General features: G+C 45.3%; 1 protein-coding gene across 19 annotated transcripts in view; it reads right to left on the reverse strand.

Annotated features, from left to right (window-relative positions):
* SYTL3 (synaptotagmin like 3) overlaps positions 1-24,363 on the reverse strand; it is a 119,800-nt gene that overhangs the window by 11,584 nt on the left and 83,853 nt on the right. For all 19 annotated transcript variants that reach the window (XR_002521689.2, XM_021937701.2, XM_017958179.3 and 16 more), the window contains 2 exons: positions 7,747-7,925; positions 1,759-1,861 (listed from right to left, as the gene is read on the reverse strand). Coding sequence is in view for 18 of the 19 variants with exons in the window: in XM_021937701.2 (XP_021793393.2) it covers positions 1,759-1,861; positions 7,747-7,925 (282 nt within the window). In the remaining variant the exon portion in view is untranslated. The remainder of the gene's footprint in view (positions 1-1,758; positions 1,862-7,746; positions 7,926-24,363) is intronic.

The following is a 24,363-nucleotide window of genomic DNA, read 5'->3' on the forward strand; positions in this document are numbered from 1 at the left end:
GCCCATCGTGACCAGCCCAGAATCTGCATTTAAAAAAAAATCCCCAGGGTCCAAGTACAGCTGCATCTTAGAAAATAAATTTAGGCCAGGCGTGGTGACTCAAGCCTGTAATCCCAGCACTTTGGGAGGCCAGGCTGGGCAGATCACCTGAGGTCAGGAGTTCAAGACCATCCTGGTCAACATGGTGAAACCCCATCTCTACTAAAAACACAAAAAAATTTGCCGGCCGTGGTGACGGGCACCTTTAATCCCAGCTACTCAGGAGGCTGAGGCAGGAGAATCGCTTGAACGCGGGAGGTGGAGGTTGCAGTGAACCGAGATCACGCCACTGCATTCCAGCCTGGTCGACCAAGAGTGAAACTCCGTCTCAAAAAAAAAAAAAGAAAAAAGAAAAAATTTTTTAAAAACGTAAATCCCCACAGGATTTTATGCACATAAATTTTGAGAACCGCCAGTCCTTTGTGGCTTTGAGCTGTATTTCTAACGACTCTCTAGGTCTCAGTTTCCCTGCGGGTAAATGAGGATTCTAATACTTACTCCAGGCTGTATATAAAGCACTTGGTCACAGTAGGGACCCGGGAGACAAGCGCTATTATTATTTAATGAACTCAGGGCTCCGTGCCAGCTGCCCAGATGGCCCCTGGCTGGCAGCTCACAGGCACCCCTACTTGCCAAGAAAGGCAAACAAAGCCCTCTCCTGTCACAGGCATGAGACGAGGGGACCTCTGGCTGCCCAGCCCGGGCGGGGTAGCCTCCACAGGTCTGGGCTACCCCCCTCGCCCTGCACCGAGATGGGGGCCGCCACCGCCAGCTCTCCTAGATACCAGACCTCAGCTGCAGCCTTCCACCCGAAACCAGAGCACGTGGCCCCGTCTCTGCCCTCAACCATCAATCACATTTCCTAGTATCATCGAAAGTGAAAACCCAAACAATTCCTTTGTAAGATTTTTCATAAAAGGATACATTAAAAAATAAAATAAAATTAGAAGAAACCTGAGTTTGTCAGAAATACAATAAAGGGGTACTTTTACGAAGACAGTAACTCAGAAGTTTAATTTTCAGGGCACTTTGTTTGGGAGCACCTCTTTGATAGAAACATTCACAAAAACATTTTAAAATTATCCTTGGCCGGGCGCGGTGGCTCAAGCCTGTAATCCCAGCACTTTGGGAGGCCGAGGCGGGCGGATCACGAGGTCAGGAGATCGAGACCATCCTGGCTAACATGGTGAAACCCCGTCTCTACTAAAAATACAAAAAACTAGCCGGGCGTGGTGGCGGGCGCCTGTAGTCCCAGCTACTCGGAGGCTGAGGCAGGAGAATGGCCTGAACCTGGGAGGCGGAGCTTGCAGTAAGCCGAGATCGTGCCACTGCACTCCAGCCTGGGTGACACAGCGCGAGACTCCGTCTCAAAAAAAAAAAAAAATAAATAAAAATAAAAATAAAAAAATAAAATTATCCTGTGCTCCAGTGTTAGCCCGAGACAAAGAGGCAGCCAGGTTCTTTTTCACTATCTTCTCAGAAATCATTAATCAAAAGCCATTCCTGAGTCTGGCAGACTCTGCACTTTTCCGGTACAAAGGCTGACACTTATTTTCTACCAACTTAACACTGATTGACAGAGCCACAAAGAAACATATAGGTGTCTGCATTATATCTAACTGAGTCAAGAGTTTGAAAGCACCATCCACTGGACTCTGCCCCGGGCACCCCACTGGGGCTGGGGAGGACTCTGCACAGGAACATCTGTCTAGCAAGTACCTTCAAGGTCTCCTGAAAGGTCGGGTCCACCGTGTTCCTTTGGACTCCAGTCTTGCGTTTCCCCTGGGAGGATCTGTCAGGCAGAAGGTAGGTCTTCACATACCTAGGGGCCAAGCACAGCGGGGACAGAGGTGAGAACTCAGGGAAAAGGGTGGATAAAGAGTTTGGGGGCAGCAGAACCCACACATCAGCGTTTTCTTTACCAGGTTTCCTGCTGGAATTTTTGATAGAAAGGACTTAATAACCTAATAGTGAGCAATGTTAGTGCTGGGTGGGCAGCTTCTGATTCACGCAGTCTATGGTCAAATGCTGACTACATAACCCTCTGGAATATTCCTGGGGGTGTGAAGCTCATCCTGCCTTCCTCAAGCCCTACTCCATTTGGTGAAGACCATGGAACCAGAGATTCTCTTGCCTGCCTGGACGTCAAGGCCATGAGCTGGATTCCCGTCCCTTCTACCACCCACCATCTGCAAAAGAAAACAAAGTGGAAGTGGAAAAAAGCATAAGCCTCGCACTGTGCTGTTTCCTTGCAGGGGCCTCAAAGACTCTGCTCCTCCCAACCGCTGAGAAGTGGGATTCTGCTGAGTCTAGAGGTTGCACGCAGCATGACAGGTGGCTCCATCTGCACTCACCCAGCTCCTGAAATCCAGGCGGAGAGGAAGACATGTCCTGTCCTGTTCTAGGCTGACCCCTCCAAACAGGCCCCTACGCTGCCCTTCATGGCTCCTCTGGCAGCCCCAGTGATGGCAATGACCGCCTCCCCCGCACCCCACCAGCAGCAGTCCAAGCCCCCTCTCCACAGGCTAGAAACAGGCTCCACTTTCCAAAGTAAAAAATCACAGTGAGCCTCCCTCTATCTGTGCCCTTCTTTAGCCCCAGTCATGGGCCTCTTTTCCCCCTCAGTTAAACTTTTTGTAAAAATACTTGAAATTGGCCAGGAGGCCGGGCACGGAAGCTCACACCTATAATCCCTGCGCTTTGGGAGGCTGAGGCGGGCGGATCACCTGTGATCAGGAGTTTGAGACCAGCCTGGCCAACATGGTGAAACCCTGTCTGTACTAAAAATACAAAAATTAGCCAGGCGTGGTGGCATGCACCTGTAATCCCAGCTACTCAAGAGGCTGAGGCAGGAGAATCGCTTGTACCTGGGAGATGGAGGTTGCAGTGAGCCGGGATCGCGCCACTGCCCTCCAGCCTGGGCGATAAAGGGAGATTCCATCTCAAAAACAGCAACAACAACAACAACAACAACAACAACAAAAACACCCCAAAAACTGGCCAGGCATGGTAGCTCAGAGAGGATTCCATAAGCCAGAAATGTGAGACCAGTCTGGGCAATGCATATGGAGAACTCATCGCCACGAAAAATTTAAAAGTCAACTGGGTGTGGTGGTGTGCACGTGTAGTCCCAGCTACCCGACGCCTGAAGTTGGAGGATCACCTGAGCCCAGGAGGTCAAGGCTGAAGTGAGCCATGATGACATCACTGCATTGCAGCCTAGGTGCAAAGCAAGACTCTGTATCAAACAAAACAAAACAAAACAAAAAATCCCTCAAAACTCCCTGTCTCGAATTCTCCACAGTTCATTTACTCTTAAGTTATTGAGTGGTACACATTCATGCAATCTCATATATGTAAAACAGAATATATAAAATAAACCTATATGGTTGGAAGCATTATAATAAAGTGCATTCCCATGTACCCGTCCCCCAGCTTAGGAAACAGAACATAACCAATGACTTCCCTATCATAATCCTGCCCGTAACCAGGTAATAACCGTATTGGATTTTATATTTATCACCCCATTGGTTTTCTTTATGGTTTCACCATTTTGATGTGTCTCCTTAAACAATGTACTGCTTAGTTTTCCCTGTTTTTGAACTTTCATATAAATGGGATCATTCTGTACACATTCTTCTGTAACTTGCTTTTTTTCACTCAATATTATGTTTGGGATTTATCTATGTTGCTATAACCGCCACTCATTCATCTCTAATCCTACATATCACTCTATTGAATGAATACACAAGTCATTTGTCCTGTTGATGAATATTTGTCTTATGTCCTAGTTTTTCGCTCTGCTCATGGTGCACATGTGCAAGCATTTCTCTTGGCATATAACCAGAGGTGATAGGGTATATGCCCCTTCAACTTTTCTAGATGATGCCAAATTACCAATTCAATCTCTTTAACAGATACAGGGTTATGCAGGTCTTCTATTTCATTTTATGTCAGTTTTGGCAATTTCTGTCTCTTGAGAATGTGTCGATTTCAGCCAGGTGTGGTGGCTCACGCCTGTAATCCCAGCATTTTGGAAGGCCGAGGTGTGAGGATTTCATGAGCCCAGGAATTTGAGACCAGCCTGGGCAACATAGTGGGACCTCATCGCTACTAAAATTTTTTTTAAATTGGCTGGGCATTGTGGTGTGCACCTGTGATCCCAGCTACTTGGGAGGCTGAGGCAGTAGGACCAGTTGAGCTCAGGAGTTTGAGACCAGCCTGGGCAACACAGTGAGACCTTGTTTCTATAAAAAGAAAAAAAAAAAAAAGAAGAAGAAGGTTTTCATTTCATCTAAGTTGTTAAATTTATTAGCACAAAATTTAATATAATATACCCTTATTACACTTTTTTTTTTTTTTTTTTTTTTTCCAGACAGAGTCTCACCAGGCTGGAGTGCAGTGGCACAATCTCAGCTCACTGCAACCTCCACCTCCCGGGCTGAGGTGATTCTCCCACCTCAGCCTCCCAAGTAGCTGGGACACAGGCATGTGCCACCACGCCTGGCTAATTTTTATTTATTATTATTATTTTTTTTAATGAGAGGGAGTCTCACTTTGTCACCCAGGCTGGAGTGCACTGACATGATCTTGGCTCACTACAACCTCTGCCTCCTGGGTTCAAAGAATTCTCCTGCCTCAGCCTCCTGTGTAGCTGGGATTACAGGCACACGCCACCATGCCTGGCTAATTTTTTCTGTATTTTTAGTAGAGACGGGGTTTCACTATGTTGGCCAGGCTGGTCTTGAACTCCTGACCCTCAGGTGATCCACCTGCCTCGGCTTCCCAAAGTGCTGGGATTGCAGTCATGAGCCCCCATGCCTGGCCCCCTTATTGTACTTTAATGTCTGCAAGTGCTGTTATGTTGTCTCTTCTTTCATTCCTATACCGCTATTTGAGTATTCTTTTTTTTTTTTTTTTTTTTTGAGGCAGAGTTTTGCTCTTGTTGCCCAGGTTGGAGTGCAATGACGCAATCTCAGCTCACTGCAACGTCTACCTCCCTGGTTCAAGGGATTCTCCTGCCTCAGCCTCCCTAGTAGCTGGGATTACAGGCGCGCACCACCACGCCCAGCTAATTTTTGTATTTTTAGTAGAGACGGGGTTTCACCATGTTGTCCAGGCTTGTCTCAAACTCCTGACCTCAGGTGATCCACCTGCCTTGGCCTCCCAGAGTGCTGGGATTATAGTTGTGAGCCACAGCACCCAGCCTTTCTCTAGCATTTTAAGGTGGAGGTTTAAATAAATCATTTTAAACTTTTTTTCTTTTAAATATAAGCACTGCTTTAACTGCATCCCTCAAATTTTGAAATGTAAAAGTCACGAAATACTTTTGGGAGAAAGACTATTCCAGTTTTTCTGAGGTAGACGGTACAGGAAGAGTAATAATAACAGCTAAGACTAGAACAAAAGGAGAGATTCTGTTATGAAGGAACCGTAAGTGCCATAGAAATGTGTACTTCATTTGTCTGGTACTAAAGAGCTACTAAAAATTTCAGAGCAGCAGAGGGTTTGATTAAATCAACAATTGATTTCTTTTCCCATCATCACTCTTTAGGTGGTAATTAAAACTGTATGCCAGAAGTTCCCCATGTAAGAAAAAAGAAAGGCAAAAATGAGGCCCCTGCCTTAAACTATATTTAGAAAATCAATTTCAGTTGTAATGTGAACAAATCTAACTGTGGGAAAAAAATGATTAGAAGAAAACAGAGAATGTATTTAAATTCTTGGGTGCCATAAGAATTCTTCTACAGACACAAAAAGCAGACAGTTTAAAGGAAAAGCTTGATAAATTTAATATTAAACTTTCTACAAGACAAGCCATAATAAACGAGTTAGAAAATAAGTTACAGCTGAGATAAAATACATGCAATACATATAACTAATAAATAATTTTTAAACCTATTTAAATTAGGTTTAACAAAAAACCTCTGGTAAATAAATAAAACAATAAACAATCCAATAGAAAAATGGGAGGCCAGGTGCAGTGGCTCATCGTTGTAATCCCAGAGCTTTGGGAGGTTGAGGTGTGAGGATGGCTTGAGCCCAGGAGTTTGAGACCAGCGTTGGTAACAGAACAAAACCCTTTCTCTACAAAAATAAGTTAAAAAATCTAGCTGGAAAAAAAAGTTACAAATTTAGCCTCCTACATAGCTGGGACTACAGGCATGTGCCTTCCAGCTACTCAGGAGGCTGAGGCAGGGGGATCACTTGAGCCTGCAGTGAGCCGTGACCATGCCACTGCACTCCACCCCTGTAATCCCAGCTACTCAGGAGGCTGAGGCAGGAGAATTGCTTGAACTCAGGAGGCGGAGGTTGCAGTGAACCGAGATCATGCCACTGCACTCCAGCCTGGGCAACAGAGCAAGACTCCGTCTCAAATAAAATAAAATAAAATAAACCTAACTGGCAAATGCATATATAAGAAGTGGCTCAAAAGGCTGGGCTTGCACCTGTAATCTCAGCATTTGGGGAGGCTGAGGCGGGAGAATTTCTTGAGCCCAAGAGTTCAAGATCAGGTTGAGCAACATAGTGAGACCCTGTGTCTATTTATTTATTTATTTTTAAACAAGTTGCTCATCTTTGTCAGTAATAAGGGAAATGTACATTAAAATAATGGTGCTGGCTGGGTGCGGTGGCTCACACTTGTAATCCCAGCACTTTGGGAGGCCAAGGTGGGTGGATCACGAGGTCAGGAGTTTGAGACCAGCCTGGCCAATACGGTGAAACCCCGTCTCTACTAAAAATACAAAAGTTAGCTGGGTATGGTGGTGCATGCCTGCAGTCCCAGCTGCTTGGGAGGCTCAGGCAGGAGAATCGCTTGAACCCGGGAGGCGGAGGTTGCAGTAAGCCGAGATCGCACCACTGCACTCCAGCCTGGGTGACACAGCAAGACTCTGTCTCAAAAAATATATAATAATAATAATAATAATAATGGTGCTACACCTTTTCATATCTATCAGTGAGAATAACATTTTAAATCTCTTTATGGATTGTGTGAGTCAAGATTTACATTTTGTATTTCCTGTGTGGAAAGCCAAATTTTCCAACATCATTTATTGAAGTCCACTTTTCCCCACCCATCTGTAATAGCTCCTCAGCTGAATGTTTATGTCCACCCCACTCACCAATTCATAGTTGAAGCCTAACCTACAGTGTGATGGTATTAGGAGGTAGGGTCTCTGGGAGGTGATTAGGTCATGAGGGTGCAGCCCTCATGAATGAGATTAGTGCCCTCATAGAAGAGGCCTCAGAGAGCTGCCTTGTCCCTTCTACCATGTGGGGACACAAGAAAACAGCCATCTAAGAACCAGAAAGGGGGTCCTCACTAGATACCAAATCTACCAGCACCTTGATCTTCGACTTCCCAGCCTCCAGAACTGTGAGATATATATTTGTCTTGCTTAAAAGCCACCTGGTCTATGGTATTCTGTCACAGCAGCCGAAATGGATGAAGACACTCCTTGATCATGTAAGTTTTCATATACACTAAGGTCTGTATCTGGACTTTTGATTCTACTCTCCTGACTTGTTCTATCCTTGTATCAATAACACATTGTTTGCACTGCTACAGCTTTATAATAATTCTTGAAGTAAGCCTTCTCATTTTTGTTTCTTTTAAATAATTGTCTTGGTTATTCTTAGACTTTTACTTTTTCATATAAATTTTAGAATCAATATGTCTTATGTTAAAAAAAAAAAAAAACTTACGGATTGCACTTTTTCTTCTTTTCTTCTCCATAGGCAAGGTTCTTACAGGCCTTGATGCATATTTCTAAAGAATGGGTTTTGAAGCAATAACGAATGGCAAATTCTATTTCTCCAGTGACATTAGCATTGTCAAAATTGCCCATCTCTGTACAGGTGCTATCAATGCTAATTAAACTTCCCTGAAATCAAGAACAACAGATATAATAAGTTACTTCACAGTTAATTCATTTTTCTGATGTTCTGGTTTCAAGACAGCACATAAATAAAACCTCATACAGAGCATGTATCCTGACTCACGTTAAGTTAATAATGCACCAGCTTGTACTTAGGCAAAGTAAGTTGCCACATGTTCTATCCCAAGGAGACAGAGAATCCTCAGAAGGCCCTCTCTTGCCTGGATATAGTTTTTGTCTAGCAATAAAGGTTGTACAATCTCATTCTTTAATACAAATTGCTTGGGGAGAAATGGACTAGCTCCTATGCAATTCTGCAAGATCACTCTCAGGAGGCCAAGATAAAATCCATGGCAGGACAGCTATGCGGAAAGCAGCACAGTCTGGGGCTAAGTGGCTGTGACTGGGAATCAGATAGACCTGGACTCAAATGCCGGTGCTGCCACTCATTAGCTGTGGCAAAGTCTAACTGGAAAAAACCATACTGATCTCGTAGGGCTATGGTGAGGAATAAATAGAAGAAAGGAAGTAAAGTGTCTACCCCAGGTGACAGTAAATTGTATTTAAATTTTTCTGGTTACCTAAAATGAAAAATAAAACTATCATCACAATCTAGGGTACTCCAAGCTTATACGATGCAGATAAGGAGAGGCTAATCAACGCCATTAATTAGCACAAAATTCCTGGGCCTAAAAGATACAATAAGCCACCTCATCACTATTAAACGTGCTAAAATACTTGCCAACATTTGCATTACCAATCTCTGTGCTGTCTTTATAGGAAGAGAAGCCTAACTGATTTATACTTCGAATTCCCAACTAGCTACTCCACACTATAAAACATCCTGAAAAGGAACTAAGAAACAAGCCTGGGAGTGCCGGGCGTGGTGGCTCACGCCTGTAATCCCAGCACTTTGGGAGGCCGAGATGGGTGGATCATGAGGTCAGGAGATCGAGACCATCCTGACTAATACAGTGAAATCCCGTCTCTACTAAAAATACAAAAAAAAAATTTAGCCAGGCGTGGTGGCAGGCGCCTGCAGTCCCAGCTACTCAGGAGGCTGAGACAGGAGAATGGCATGAACCGGGGAGGCAGAGCTTGCAGCAGAGATTGCGCCACTGCACTCCAACCTGGGTGACAGCGCGAGACTCTGTCTCAAAAAAAAAAAAAAAAAAGAAAAGAAAAAAAAAGAAACAAGCCTGGGGGCAGAAAGTCAGAACCACGAGGGAAAGGTAAAATTAAAACAAAACCAACAATTGAGACCGGGCGTGGTGGCTCACCCTCGTAATCCCAGCACTTTGGGAGGACAAAGCCGGTGGATCACTGGAGGTCAGGAGTTTGAGACTAGCCTGGCCAACATGGTGAAACCTTTACTAAAATACAAAAATTAGCCAGGCAGGTGGCATGTACCTGTAATCCCAGCTACTTGGGAGGCCGCGGCATAAGAATTGCTTTAACTCAGGAGGCGGAGGTTGCAGTGAGCCGAAGTTGCACCACTGCACTCCAGCCTGGGCAACAGAATGAGGCCCTGTCTCAAAACAAACAAACAAACAAACAAAAAATAATACCAACAAGTCATCAGACAGGCTGGAACCTGAACTGATGAATGCCAAGAACAAAACAAGCTTCACCACATCCAGTCACTGGCTCTGAAGAATCTCACCTGCCAACACCATCCCACTGTTAAAAAGGAAAATAATGTAAAATTTTTACACGCTCAAGAAGGCATACACCGGGCACAGTGGCTCACGCCTGTAATCCCAGCACTTTGGGAGGCACAGGCAGGTAGATCACTTGAGGTCAGGAATTTGAGACCACCCTGGCCAACATGGTAAAACCCCCTCTCTACCAAAAAAAGAAAAAAAAAAGGCATGGACTGGTGTGCCAGCATGAGATAGAAGAGAATGGATAGAGGAGCTTGGCAAAAGGTGTGAGCGGCCTGAGAGAAGAACCAGGTGGATGAATGGAGAGGCTAATGAATAATACAGCATTCGTCATGGGACTCAGCTTCAGGCTATGGCAGACTAAATGGTGTTACGCACACTTTTCTGCTGAGAACAATTAGCTGAATTAGACAACCAAACTATTTCAAGACATTGTAGAGCTGCCAAGACCACCAGGATGCAAGAAGCCAGGATGTTGAGAAGCACATGGAGGTAAGCCTGACGTCTGGAGCTGCCTTTCACTTCAAGGCATAGGTCCCTGTGTAAGCAACACAGGACTTTGGATTCTATTCTACTGACCTGCTTGACTCTCCTTGTATCAGGAACACATTGAATGACTGCAGCTGCACGTCCAAGGGCTGGACGGCCAAATCGTCATCTAAATAAAATGGCAAAGAGACTGAGAAGCTGAGCAGAGTTTCAGCAGTCTAACGGGACTGGGGGACAAAATCAGCATTCAAGGCTACGAAGTCATGGGGAACCTGAGGAGCCAAGGTCCCAGAGACAGGGCAAATCCACGAGTACCCCCGACGCTGCCTTTTCCTCAAGGTGTTTGCTGAACTGGAAGCTGTGGCTGAGGGGCTGAGAAGCTTAAGAATGTTTCCAAGTGGCCGGACGCAGTGGCTCACGCCTGTAATCCCAGCACTTTGGGAGCCTGAGGCAGGCAGATCACGAGGTCAGGAGGTCAGCAGATCGAGACCATCCTGGCTCACGCGGTGAAACCCCATCTCTACTAAAAATAAAAAAAATTAATTAGCCAGGCGTGGTAGCACACGCCTGTAGTTCCAGCTACTCAGGAGGCTGAGGCAGGAGAATCGCTTGCATCCAGGAGGCAGAGGTTGCAGTGAGCCGAGATCGTACCACTGCACTCCAGCTTGAGTGACATAGCGAGACTCCATCTCAAAAAAAAAAAAGGAAAGCTTCCAGCAGTTTCATCTTACTAGAAAGGAAAAAAACTGGCCTTCAGGCTTATCACAGGGAAGGGGCTTAGTAAATATCTAGACCTTCAGCTGGGATCCTCCAAAGACTTTCTTACTAGGAGAAGAGTCACCTGGAAACGGACCTGTCTTCATCAACAGAAACCCAGTTTTGAATTAGCTCAGCCCCAGACTAGATAAAGATTAGATAAAGATTCTTTGCCTCCACTCTGTGTGTTAAGAGCAAAAGTAAATTCTCTATGAAGCATAATAAAAGTGCAAAAATAATTGCGGTTTTTACATTGTTGGAATTCGCCGTTTGATAATGGAATACATTCTTAAATAAATGTGGTTATGTCATACATCATTTTAATGGGCATTTCTTGCTTTATTATTTTTTGCTAATAATGGGTTATTTGCTGTTTATTATGTTTATTTTAGACTATGGAAATGATGTTATACAAAAAGCAGATTTGAGCAATTTTCTTATTCGAGTTCAAAATGGGTCGTAAAGCAGCGGAGACAATCCGCAATATCCACAACGCACTTGGCTCAGCAACATACAGTGCAGTGGGGGTTCAAGAAATTTTCCAAAGGAGACGAGAACCTTGAAGATGAGGAGTGTAGTGGTGGCCATTGGAAGATGACAATGACCAATTGAGAGCAATCATAGAAGCTGAACCTACAACTACACGAGAAGTTGCTGAGTAACTCAACGCTGACCATTCTACGATTGTTCGGCATTGGAAGCAAATTGGAAAGGTGAAAAAGCTCGATAAGTGGGTGCCTCACGAGCTGAGTGAAGATCAAAAAAATCGTCATTTTGAAGTGTTGTCTTCTCTTATTCTACGCAACAGTGAACCATTTCTCAATCAGATTATGATGTCTGACAAAAAGTGGATTTTATATGACAATCAGCAATGACCAGGTTAGTGGCTGGACTGAGAAGAAACCCAAAGCACTTCCCAAAGCCAAACTTTTTTTTTTTTTTTTTTTTTTTTTTTTTTTGAGACGGAGTCTCGCTCTGCCGCCCAGGCTGGAGTGCAGTGGCCAGATCTCGGCTCACTGCAAGCTCCGCCTCCCGAGTTCACGCCATTCTCCTGCCTCAGCCTCCGAGTAGCTGGGACTACAGGCGCCCGCCACCTCACCCGGCTAGTTTTTTGTATTTTTTAGTAGAGACGGGGTTTCACCGTGTTAGCCAGGATGGTCTCGATCTCCTGACCTCGTGATCCGCCCGTCTCGGCCTCCCAAAGTGCTGAGATTACAGGCTTGAGCCACCGCGCCCGGCCAAACTTGCACCAAAGAAAGGTCATGGTCACTGTTTGGTGGTCTGCTGTCAGTCTGATCCACTACAGTTTTCTGAATTCCAGCGAAACCATTACATCTGAGAAGTATGCTCAACAAATCAATGAGATGCACCAAAAGTTGCAATGCCCGCAGCTGGCACTGACCAACAAAAGGGGCCCGATTCTTCTCCATGACAATGCCCTACTGCACGTCACACAACCAACACTTCAAAAGTCGAACAAGGCCAGGCGTGGTGGCTCACGCCTGTAGTCCCAGCACTTTGGGAGGCCAAGGCAGGCGGATCACCTGAGATCAGGAGTTCGAGACCAGCTGGCCAACATGGTGAAATGCTGTCTCTACTAAAAATACAAAAATTAGCTGAGCGTGGTGGTGCACACATGTAATCCCAGCTACTTGGGAGGCTGAGGTAGGAGAAACACCTGAACCCAGGAGGCGGAAGTTACAGTGAACTGAGATAGCGCCACTGCACTCCAGCCTGGGCAACAGAGCGAGACTCCATCTCAAAACAAAAAACAAAACAAAAGTTGAATAAATCAGGCTACAAAGTTTTGCCTCATCCGCCATATTCACCTGACCTCTCGCCAACAGATTACCACTTCTTCAAGCATCTTGAGAACTTTGTGCAGGGAAAACACAACCAGAAGGATGCAGAAAATGCTTTCCAAGAGTTCATCGAATCCCGAAGCACAGATTTTTATGGTACAGGAATAAACAAACTTATTTCCTGTTGGCAAAAATGTGTCGATCGTAACAGATCCCACTTTTATTAATAAAAGATGTGTTTGAGCCTAGTTACAATGATATAAAATTCATGGTCCAACCACAATTACTTTTCTAGCAATCTAATATTTTTGAATCTCAAATTATCCCAGTTTTTCATACTCAATGTCCAGCATTCAAGAAAAGATTGCCATGCATACCAGGACTAAAAAGTAACCAAGTGTCCTGGTTTCCTTAGGACTAAGGAATTTCCTGGGATTCAAGACTTGAACTGCTAAAACCAGGTGAGTACTGAGTAAACCAGGGTGGTTAGTCATCCTAAGTCTAAGATCCAAGAGTAAGTGACCAAAAACAAAGAGGAAAAAACGCACAATAAAAATAGTCTCATGGGTGATCCAGATACTGGCACTGAAAGATATAAACTGTAAAATAACTGTAACTAATATGGTCAAGAAAATACATGACAAGAATATATTTCTCCAGAGAACTGGAATGTATAATAAAGAATCAAACAGAAATTTCTCCAGAGGACTAGAATTTATAATAATAAATCAAATAGAAATTAAGGCCTTGGCTGGGCATGGTGGCTCACGCCTATAACCCCAGCACTTTGGGAGGCCGAGGCAGGCAAATCATCTGAGGTCAGGAGTTTGAGACTAGCCTGGCCAACATGGTGAAACCTGAATCTACTAAAAATACAAAAATTAGCCAGGTGTGATGGTGCACACCTATCATCCCAGCTACTCAGGAGGATGAGGCAGGAGAATTGCTTGAACCTGGGAGGCAGAAGTTGCAGTGAGCCAAGATCACACCACTGCCCTCCGGCCTGGGTGACAGAGTGAGATTTCATCTCAAAAAAAGTAAGTTGCCTAAAAAGTAAGGCAACTGAATGAAGAACTCAACAAATTAAATTAACATAAGATCAGACTTAGCTGAAGGGAGGATTGGTAAACTGGAAGACAGGTCAATGGAAAATATTTGGAGTGAAGCACAGGGGAATAAAATGAATGAAAAATAAAGAGTATAAGAGACATACAGGGCCAAATACCATGGTTCATGCCTGTAACCCCAGTGCCTTGGGAGGCCAAAGTGGGAGGATTGCTTGAGGCCAGGAGTTCATGACCAGTCTGCACAACATAGTGAGTGGGTGCTCCTGCTAAGCCCAAGAGTTCTGGGAAGCAGTAGCTAGGGCTGTGCCACTGCATTCCAGCCTGGGCAACAGAATGAGACCCCCATCTCAGAAAGATGGGACAGAGAGAGAGAAAGAGAGAGACAGAGAGAGAGAGAGGGAGAGAGACATACAGGACATAACGAAAAAGTGTATGTTTGGACTCTCATCTAGAGAAAAATGGGGCAGAAGACATATTTGAAGAGATAATGGTTAAGAATTTCTAAAGACTAACAAGAGACAATAAACCACAGATTTAAGAGGAAAAATGTTTTTTTAAAAAACTATACATAGGTATATCATAATAAAATTGTTTAAAATCAAAGACAAGGAGAAAATCTTAATGGTAGAGAAAAAAAAGGATCTATTACCTATGACGGAATAAACAGTAAGATTTAACCATTTTATTGCCCCCCAGAAATGACAGAAGCCAGACTTGTTTAATCCAAAAAGAATGATGAAAAGAAGGGGGTAGAGACAGTAACACAGAGCAGGAGAAAAAAGTAGTTACAATAAACTAGAACAGATTACATACTACAAAAAAAGTCAATGACTGGATTTTTAAAAACATCTGACTGTGCTATTTAGATGAGACATAGCTGAAATATGAATGTACAGAAGGGCAGGAAGAGAAGGGGCCTTCTTTTGCAGGGTGAAGGGGTGGGGAGCCAGAGAGGGAGGGCTGTGTGAGTAGGAGGGGAAAGGCAGGAATGCCAAGTGCAGAAAACTAATAAAACTTAGGTAAGGGGCCGGGTGCGGTGGCTCAGGCCTGTAATCCTAATACTTTGGGAGGCCATTGCAGGCGGATCACTAGAGGTCAGGAGTTCCAGACCAGCCTGGCCAATATGGCGAAACCTTGTCTCCACTAAAAATACAAAAATTAGCTGGGCACGGTGGCACACACCTGTCATCCCAGCTATTTGGTAGGCTGAGGTGGGAGAATCGCTTGAACCTGGGAGGCGGAGGTTGCAGTAAGCTGGGATCGCACCACAGTACTCCAGCCTGGGCAGCTGAGCGAGACTCTATCTCAAAACAAAACAAAACAAAACAAAACAAAATAGAAAGATTAGCTGAGGTGGGGAGAGAAAAATGGGAGCTGGAGGGGAATGGAAGGTTGAGTGAAGGTGTTTTATCACAGGAGACTGGAATGTGTTCAAGGGTCCAGGTAAGTAGAGGCTGAATGCATATGTGAGGAAGGATAAGTGATAGAATAAGGAACACAGAAGGCAGGGGAGGGCAGGATCCCAAGTATTGCTGAAGGCATCAGCTTCTTCTATTGCAGGTGGGGAAAGGAGAGCCACTTGGATGCAAATGCAGTTGGTTAATTTGGTATCAGGAGGATTGGGAAATTTCAACCTGATTCTTTTCTTTCTTGGTAGAGTAAAAGGGATATTTCTTGAGAGTGAGGAGGAAGAGCAGGTTTGAAAAGACTGGAGGAGGTATGAAATGTTTGTTGTAGAGAGCAAAAAAACCATATAAATCACGAAAAGACATCAGGATTGCTGGGCAGTGATGGGCACAGTTGGACTTGGGAACACAACAGGGCAGACCTAATCTCCAGCATGCAGGCGTGAGTGTCCTGGGGTTAGGGCTGCCCTGCCATGCACCTTGCTCCTTGGGTGCGCAGCTGTCGGCGTGTAGGTAGAAAGAAAAGTGCACAGCTGGGCTCATCCAGGTTGGCACCCAGAATTATAAAGAATCCAGGAAGCACTGTCATTACTCATCATTTTACAAGTGGATAAACCAAGGTCAAGGCAGGTTGAGCCATGCCCCAAATTGCATCACACATCAGAAGCAGACCTGGAAGTAGACCTGGGCTCCTAAATCTTTGGGCCATAAGGTATGCTTGTGTCTCTGAGTAGTTCAACCACTGTGTCTGCTGAGCAGGGAGCGGGAGGATACACCCTCATAATGAAAGGAGAGCAGAGCCCGTTCATCCGTCAAGTGCATTCCTTCCCAGATAACTCATGGCTCCACCACCATCGCCCTGGCAGGGCTGCTGGTTCTGCTTTCTCTGGAGCCAGAACAGAGCCTTTGAGCAGGTTACAAGCTGAATGCAGCAAATGGAGTCAACCAAAAGATTCTGGCCCAGAAAAGCAACCCAAAACTCAGGCTGACTTTTATTAAAGCCATTGGCGCAGTCTGGGTTTGAAAGAAAGTCAATCTGGGCAACAGCAGAGGAAAAACTCAAGGCAGGCAGGGAGCCTTCTGCCAGCGACTTTCTCTGAAGGTCACAAATTTATCTCCTGTAACTGCAAGCAAAGTTTCATGCCCTTTTATTTTACAAGGGCAGAAAACCCAGAGTCCACTGAAGCCACAGCTAAATTAAAAATAATAAATCCTGATAAGAACACACAGAGAACATTTCTGCAAAGTGGTTAAGATGGTGAGTGATGAGGCCACCCAGCAGTCTTCCAGTGCCTGGCCTTGACACTTAGTGGCTGTGTGATCTTGAGAAATTATCTTACCCTCCAGAGCCTCAGTTTCCTCATCTGTAAAATGGGGATCTATTTCACAGGGTCGTGGTGAGGTTGGAAAAAGACTTAGAACCATGCCTATGTTTGGTAAGCTTAGTGGTTATCAGCCTTTTTTTTTTTTTTTTTTTTTGAGACAGAGTCTCGCTCTGTTGCCCAGGCTGGAGTGCAGTGGTGCAATCTCCGCTCATTGCAAGCTCCACCTCCCGGGTTCACACCATTCTCCTGCCTCAGCCTCCCGAGTAGCTGGGACTACAGGCGCCTGCCACCACGCCCAGCTAATTTTTTGTATTTTTAGTAGAGATGGGGTTTCACCATGTTAGCCAGGATGGTCTCAATCTTCTGACCTCGTGATCCACCCAGCTCGGCCTCCCAAAGTGCTGGGATTACAAGCGTGAGTCACCATGCCCAGCCAGATTATCAGCCTTTTTAAAATGCCACAAAATGTGGATGCCTTTTGTAAGCTAAGCAAATAATTTGATTTTTTGTTTCTTCATTTTTTTCTTTTTTGCCAAGAAATGTATAACAAAAGAGTACATATAACGCATAGGAATAAACAATAATTATAAAATTAACATCCACACGCCCATACTCAGCTTAAGAAAAATAACATCACCAGGACTTCAGAAGCGCCCCAGAACTCCTCCTCCCTTATCAAATCCCCTCTCATTCCTGTCTCCAGGAAACACTATTTCAAATTGTCTGTTAATCATCCTCACTTTTCTTGATGGATTTACTTTTTTTAAAATTTTTATTTTTTATTTTTTTGAGACAGAGTCTCGCTCTCATCACCCAGGCTGGAGTACAATGGCGCGATCTCGGTTCACTGCAACCTCTACTTCCCAGGTTCAAGCAATTCTCCTGCCTCAGCCTCCCAAGTAGGTGGGATTACAGGTACCTGCCACCACGCCTGGCTAATGTTTATATTTTCAGTGGACATGGGGTTTTACCATGTTGGTCAGGCTGGTCTCAAACTCCTGACCTCAGGTGATCTGCCCGACTTGGCCTCCCAAAGTGCTGGGATTACAGGCATAAGCCACCGTGTCCAGCCAATGATTTTATTATATATGAATATATCCTCCAAACAATCTACTGTCTAGTTTTACCTGATTTTGACATTTATACAGTTAGAATAATACTGTGTACACATTCTCCATAATTTAACGTTCTCTTGACATTTTGGTTGTTGACAGTTTTTCAAAATTAAAACAGTTATAAACAATGATGTCTGGGACATCTATGTATGCACATTTTGGCCAACATTCATGATAATTTTTAAAGAGTAGTTCCTGTGACTGAAGTTCAATTAAAGAGAACATGTAAAGGCTTTTGATATCTACTGCTAATTGCCCTCTAGAAAAGTTGTAACAGTTACTGCTCACCCCACAGTTTGTAAGAATGCCTGCTGCTTTACACCTTACCAACACTAAGCTCTATTATTTTTAAAATTTACGAAAGTGGTCCCAAAATAGCAGGTTGCTTTAATTTTATATTGATTTGCCTACTTGAGAGGTTAAATGATTTTTCCTATTTGTTGTCTAGATCTGGTTTTATACTTTTGTAATAAGTGGAATGTTAATAAGCTGGGTTTTTTTGGGTTTGTTTGTTGTTGTTGTTTTTTAGCTCCAATCTTTGTTTCTCAGAGAATGCAAATAGTTCTCAGAAGGGAAGGCAACACCTTTGGCAAGAAGCGAAAAGCAGTGGTTTGGTGGGAGCTCAGCTTCCTCGAGTAAATGCTGCTTCATCCTAAAGGGAACAGGTTATGATTAAATGCATAATAATTACATCTCATGATTATAAATTTTAAGGGCACAAATAAGAGAAAACTTTAGGAAAATGGGTGAGAATAGAGAGCCCTACTGAATTTGCACTATGATTTAGTTAAGCATAGGTAAACAATAATTATAAAATTAACATCCGTGTGTGTATGTGTAAAATCTGATTAATACTCAAAGTTGATGAGTGTATGGGGAATTGCGTAATCTCATATGCCACTGACGGGGCTGTTAAAAACAATTTTGGGGGGCCAGGCGTGGTGGCTCACACCTGTAATCCCAGCGCTTTGGGAGGCTGATGTGGGTGGATCATGAGGTCAGGAGATCAAGACCATCCTGGCTAACACAGTGAAACCCCGTCTCTACTAAAAATACAAAAAAATTAGCTGGGCATGGTGGCGGGCACCTGTAGTCCCAGCTACTGGGGAGGCTGAGGCAGAAGAATAGCGTGAACCTGGAAACCGGGAGGTGGAGCTTGCAGTGAGCCGAGATTGCACCACTGCATTCCAGCCTGGGCGACACAGCGAGACACTGTCTCAAAAAAAAAAAAAAAAAATTTTTTTTTTTCTGTTTTCCAACAAAAAGTCCCTAAGCAGCAAAGGGACTAAGATGGATTTGCTCACCCCACCTCTCCCTAAGCCAACATCCTGGCTCCCTGCTTCTATGTGTGGATTGGCCCCGAGTGAAGCTGAACAAGGTAGCATGGGTCAGGAAAACTGCTCAGTGTAAGAGTACAACACACCTGTGGGATATTATGAAAAGCCTGGACTCCCCGGTATGGACTCCCCAGGCCCCTGATTTGAATCAGAGTTCTATAGTCAGCTCAGGACCTTGGCAAGTTGCATTAACCTCTGTGAACCTCAGGTTGTTTGTTTGTGAAATGGGACAACAGCACCTTCCATAAAAGATCTTTGTGAGAATGACTGAGCTGTGAAGCACCTGCCTTGGGCTTTCAATAAATGGTAACTATGATTAGGATTAACCCAATCACTCAACAAACATTTATTGAGGCCATTTAAGTGTTAGACACAGCTCTTGGGAACTAGTCTAGCAGAGAGGTTACACAGACAATACCCAACAGATGAGCCAACTCTATAGCACGTCGAGGGTGGTAAGGACATGGATTAACATAGAGTAGGTGGGGAGAGCGGGGCAGGGGGAGCTCCCTGAGAAGGTGGCTTGGAACAAAGCCTTAAAGGAAGGGACTGCATGACTTGCGATGTCTAGAGAGGGAAGAGTACAGAAATACCTGCAGGTAGGATGTGTCTGGGGGTCCCAGCAACAGTGAGTGGCCCTGCAGCTGAGTGGAATGAGCGATGGGGAGGGTGAGAACCAGTGAGGTCAGGGCAGAGTGGTGGGCAGGTCACACAGGACCCCACAGACCATCAGGGGGTGGGTCCAAGCCCACGTACTTGGCTATGTGTTGGTTTCTAGGGCTACAAGGACATGATTCTGGCCCTTGAAGGAGCTTAGGGTCCAATCTAGTGGGACCCTGAGCAGTTAGTGGAAACTGGCCCACTGGCTCTCTATGAAGGCATAGTCTCATCCCAATCCCTCCACTCCTGTTATAAGTAAAATGTTTATTTAGAAACAGAATGCTTGTTTTTTTGGTACTATAGCATTTAGACAAAAAGGTTTTTTTTAGCAAGGCAATTTTACTTTTTGCAGAAAGGGTGCTCCTCGCAGATGGAACAATGGTGAGAGCACACCTGAACAATGGAGGGAAGCAATTTTTATCCTTTACACAGCTTGGCCTTGCTACTGTGTCTTGTCTCCACTGGCTGGAGCCAGACTTTACAATTTAAATTGAAACCTGACTGGCTAATAACTTAAAACTTTTTAAAATAGATATAGGCAGCCAGGCACGGTGGCTCACGCCTGTAATCCCAGCACTTTGGGAGGCCGAGGCAGGCAGATCACGAGGTCAGGAGATCGAGACCATCCTGGCTAACATGGTGAAACCCCGTCTCTACTGAAAATATAAAAAACTAGCCGGGCGTGGTGGTGGGCACCTGCAGTCCCAGCTACTCGGGAGGCTGAGGCAGGAGAATGGCGTGAACCTGGGTGGCAGAGCTTGCAGTGAGCCGAGATTGTGCCACTGCACTCCAGCCTGGGAGACAGAGAGAGACTCCGTCTCGACAACAACAACAAAAAAGATTAGTTATGTTAATAATAAGATGGGAAGTAAAGGGAAGAAAAGAAAAAGAGAGAAAGCTTTTTTTACCTTTAATTTGGTAGGGCTTAACCTTGGAACAATGGTCCATGATTCTGAAGGTGATGATGCTTTTTTGACCTGGGTATGATGTGTCCATCCTTTTTTTGCTGTGCAAAGGCAGTCTTGGTGGTTAGCAGCACAAGGTAGGGTCCTTCCTAGGCTGGCTTGAGTTTTTTTTTCTTTTTATTTTTGATGAGGACGTGGTCCCCAGGCTAGTGCTGGTGTGCTGGAAATTCTAGGGGTGATACCTGTGCTAAAAGACTTTATTTATTTATTTATTTATTTATTTATTTATTTATTTATTTTTGAGACGGAGTCTCACTCTGTCGCCCAGGCTGGAGTGCAGTGGCCGGATCTCAGCTCACTGCAAGCTCCGCCTCCCAGGTTTATGCCATTCTCCTGCCTCAGCCTCCCGAGTAGCTGGGACTACAGGCGCCCGCCACCTCGCCCGGCTAGTTTTTTGTATTTTTTAGTAGAGACGGGGTTTCACCGTGCTAGCCAGGATGGTCTTGATCTCCTGACCTCGTGATCCGCCCGTCTCGGCCTCCCAAAGTGCTGGGATTACAGGCTTGAGCCACCGCGCCCGGCTATTTATTTTTTTTTGAGATGGAGTCTCGTTCTGTCACCCAGGCTGGAGTGCAATAGTGTGATCTCTGCTCGCTGCAACTTCCGCCTCCCGGATTCAAGCCATTCTCCTGCCTCAGCCTCCCAAGTAGCTGGGATTATAGGCACCCGCCACCACGCCTGGCTAATTTTTGTACTTTTAGTAGAGACGCGGTTTCACTATGTTGGCCAGGTTGGTCTCAAACTCCTGACCTCGTGATCCGCCCGTCTTGGCCTCCCAAAGTGCTGGGATTAATAAATTTTTTAATAACATTTTTTATGACTTTTACAATCTTTGACATGCCTCAACTTTCTGATTTTCTTTTCCACTATTTCTCTCCTCAGTCTCACCCTCTTTCTCTGATCTCTGTCTCTTTCAGCCTCTCTATTACTCATTTTCTCCCTCTAGTTCTCTCTCATTTGCGCTTTTTCTTTGTCATCCCGTTTCCTCTCTCCTTCCCGAGTTCTCCCATTCTAGCGGCCCCACTGGTGGGGCCAGGAAACAGCATGGGCCCTGCCCCCGAGCCGCTTTCTGTCTCTTCTTTTTATTTCCAATTTCTCTTTTCATTTTTTCCTTTTTTCCTTTACACTTAGTCTCTTGGGCTGGGTGGGATCCGTGTGGCCGCAATCCAGGCCCAGAGCCGCCGCTGGCCCAGAGGCTCGGCAGATGCCCGACGCAAGTTGCATGAGTCATTAACCCTGGGCCAGAGGGCCCCTTTTTCTTTCTTTCTTACGTTTACATCCACAGCCTTTACAGCGCTTGCTTTGACCTTCTCCTTTAAAGTACTGACCTTGCCTTCTTTGTCTTTGCATTCCTGAGTTCTTTTTTTTTTTTTTTTTTTTGAGACGAGTCTCGCTCTGTCGCCCAGGCTGGAGTGCAGTGGCGCGATCTGGGCTCACTGCAAGCTCCGCCTCCCGGGTTCACGCCATTCTCCTGCCTCAGCCTCCCCAGTAGCTGGGACTATAGGCGCCCGCCACCATGCCCGGCTAATTTTTTGTATGTTTAGTAGAGAAGGGGTTTCACTGTGTTAGCCAGGATGGTCTCGATCTCCTAACCTCGTGATCCGCCTGCCTCGGCCTCCCAAAGTGCTGGGATTACAGGCGTGAGCCACTGCGCCCAGCTCTTCTTTTACTTTTAGAAAACTTTGAAACTTTGTTAAAAGATTTTTGCTTTCTGTCTCTGCCTTTCTCTCTCTCTGCTGGTCTTTCCCTACCTCTGCCAGCCACCCACGCTGCTGTTCTCCCCTCTCCTTCCCTTTCTCCTAAGGAGCAGTCAGTGGGAATGGAGCCTAGCCTCTTTCTTCCCCTGAGAAGAGGGGAAAGGGAAGTTTTGAATATCTTTTTTACTACTGGAGATTTGTGTGATGTTTAATCTCCCCCTAATGGGGACTTTTCACCTCTTTTTAACCTTTAAGACATCCTAACTAAGGAATACTTCACACCGCGCCCCACCAGCCCCCCACCCACCCCTGCGGCTTTTCTTTCCTCAGTCCTAAGGAATGCTTTAGGGCCCCTGCAGTTTCTCTTGCGTTGGTGTGTCCTCACCAAGGAATGCTTTACTGCCCCAGGCTTTTCTTTCCTTAGTCCTGACCACCAAGGAAATACTTGACCAGCTCCCCTCCAGTATTTCCTTCTTTGTCTTATGCATGAGGTTACCTGGCCCACGTGGTATGTGAGGATCCTTTACTCCAGCTTGCCGGCTGCTTTCTTTCCGCGTTGCTGAGAGTCCAGGTTTATTCGTCACACCAGGTGGGTCTCGATTCCTTACCCCTGAGGCCACCACAGCAAGGCAGTGGGGCGCCTCCTCGTGAGAGAGGACTAGAGACTGCCCCTGGAGGACAGTGTATCCCCATAAGGGCCACCATTTTGTTATAAGTAAAATGTTTATTTAGAAACAGAATGCGGCCGGGGGCGGTGGCTCAAGCCTGTAATCCCAGCACTTTGGGAGGCCGAGACGGACGGATCACGAGGTCAGGAGATCGAGACCATCCTGGCTAACACGGTGAAACCCCGTCGCTACTAAAAAATACAAAAAAACTAGCCAGGCGAGGTGGCGGGCGCCTGTAGTTCCAGCTACTCGGGAGGCTGAGGCAGAAGAATGGCGTAAACCCGGGAGGCGGAGCTTGCAGTGAGCTGCGATCCGGCCACTGCACTCCAGCCTGGGCAGATAGAGCAAGACTCCGTCTCAAAAAAAAAAAAAAAGAAAAGAAAAAGAAACAGAATGCTTGTTCCTAAATACTATAAGGAAAAATTAGCATTTAGACAAAAAGTATTTTTAGCAAGGTAATTTTACTTTCTGCAGAAAGGGTGCTCCTCGCAGATGGAACAATGACGAGAGCACACCTGAACAATGGAGGGAAGCAATTTTTATCCTTTACGCAGCTTGTCCCTGTTACTGTGTTGTCTCCACTGGCTGGAGCCAGACCTTACAATCTAAACTAAAACCTGACTGGCTAATAATTTAAACCTTTTTAAAATAGGTATAGGCAATAGAGAACAAAGGAAAAGAGGAAGTTGCTTGTGAAAGGACTTAGAAAGTAATATTTTCAAATAAGGAAGGGGCATAGGCTGTGAGCTGTATGTGCCTGTGAGCATGTTCAGCACAGATACCTTCGTTAAAGTACAAGGACACAGAACATACTTATTCCTTTATATCTAACAGCTACATAGGATAGGGCTTAACAAGTTATTAGCACAAGGACATAGAATGTACTTAGTTCTTTATATCTAACAGCTACATAGGATAGGGCTTAACAAAGAGTTATTAGCACAAAGCAAGGAGGCTTGAAGAAAGTCTTTAAAAGAAATTATTTTTAACATTATCATCCTTTAACAAAAAAGGAAACTTAAAAAAGAAAATGTTGGCCAGGTGTGGTGACTCACACCTGTAATCCCAGCACCGTGGGAGGCCGGGCGCTGCGGCTCACCCCTGTAATCCCAGCACTGTGGGAGGCTGGGTGCGGTGGCTCACCCCTGTAATCCCAGCACTGTGGGAGGCGGGGTGTGGCGGCTCACCACCCCTAATCCCAGCACTGTGGGAGGCCAAGGTGGGCGGATCACGAGATCAGGAGATCAAGACCATCCTGGCTACACAGTGAAACCCCGTCTCTACTAAAAATACAAAAAATCAGCCAGGTATGATGGTGGGCGCCTGTAGTCCCAGCTACTTCGGAGGCTGAAGCAGGAGAATGGCATGAACCCAGGAGGTGGAGCTTGCAGTGAGCAGAGATTGCGCCACTGCACTCTGGCCTGGGTGACAGAGAAAGACTCCGTCTCAAAAGAAAAAAAAAAAGTTTTACTTTCTACAACGTCCTAACCCCC

This window comes from Papio anubis, chromosome 6, assembly GCF_008728515.1.
Source record: "Papio anubis isolate 15944 chromosome 6, Panubis1.0, whole genome shotgun sequence".
Classification (NCBI taxonomy): Eukaryota; Metazoa; Chordata; class Mammalia; order Primates; family Cercopithecidae; genus Papio; species Papio anubis.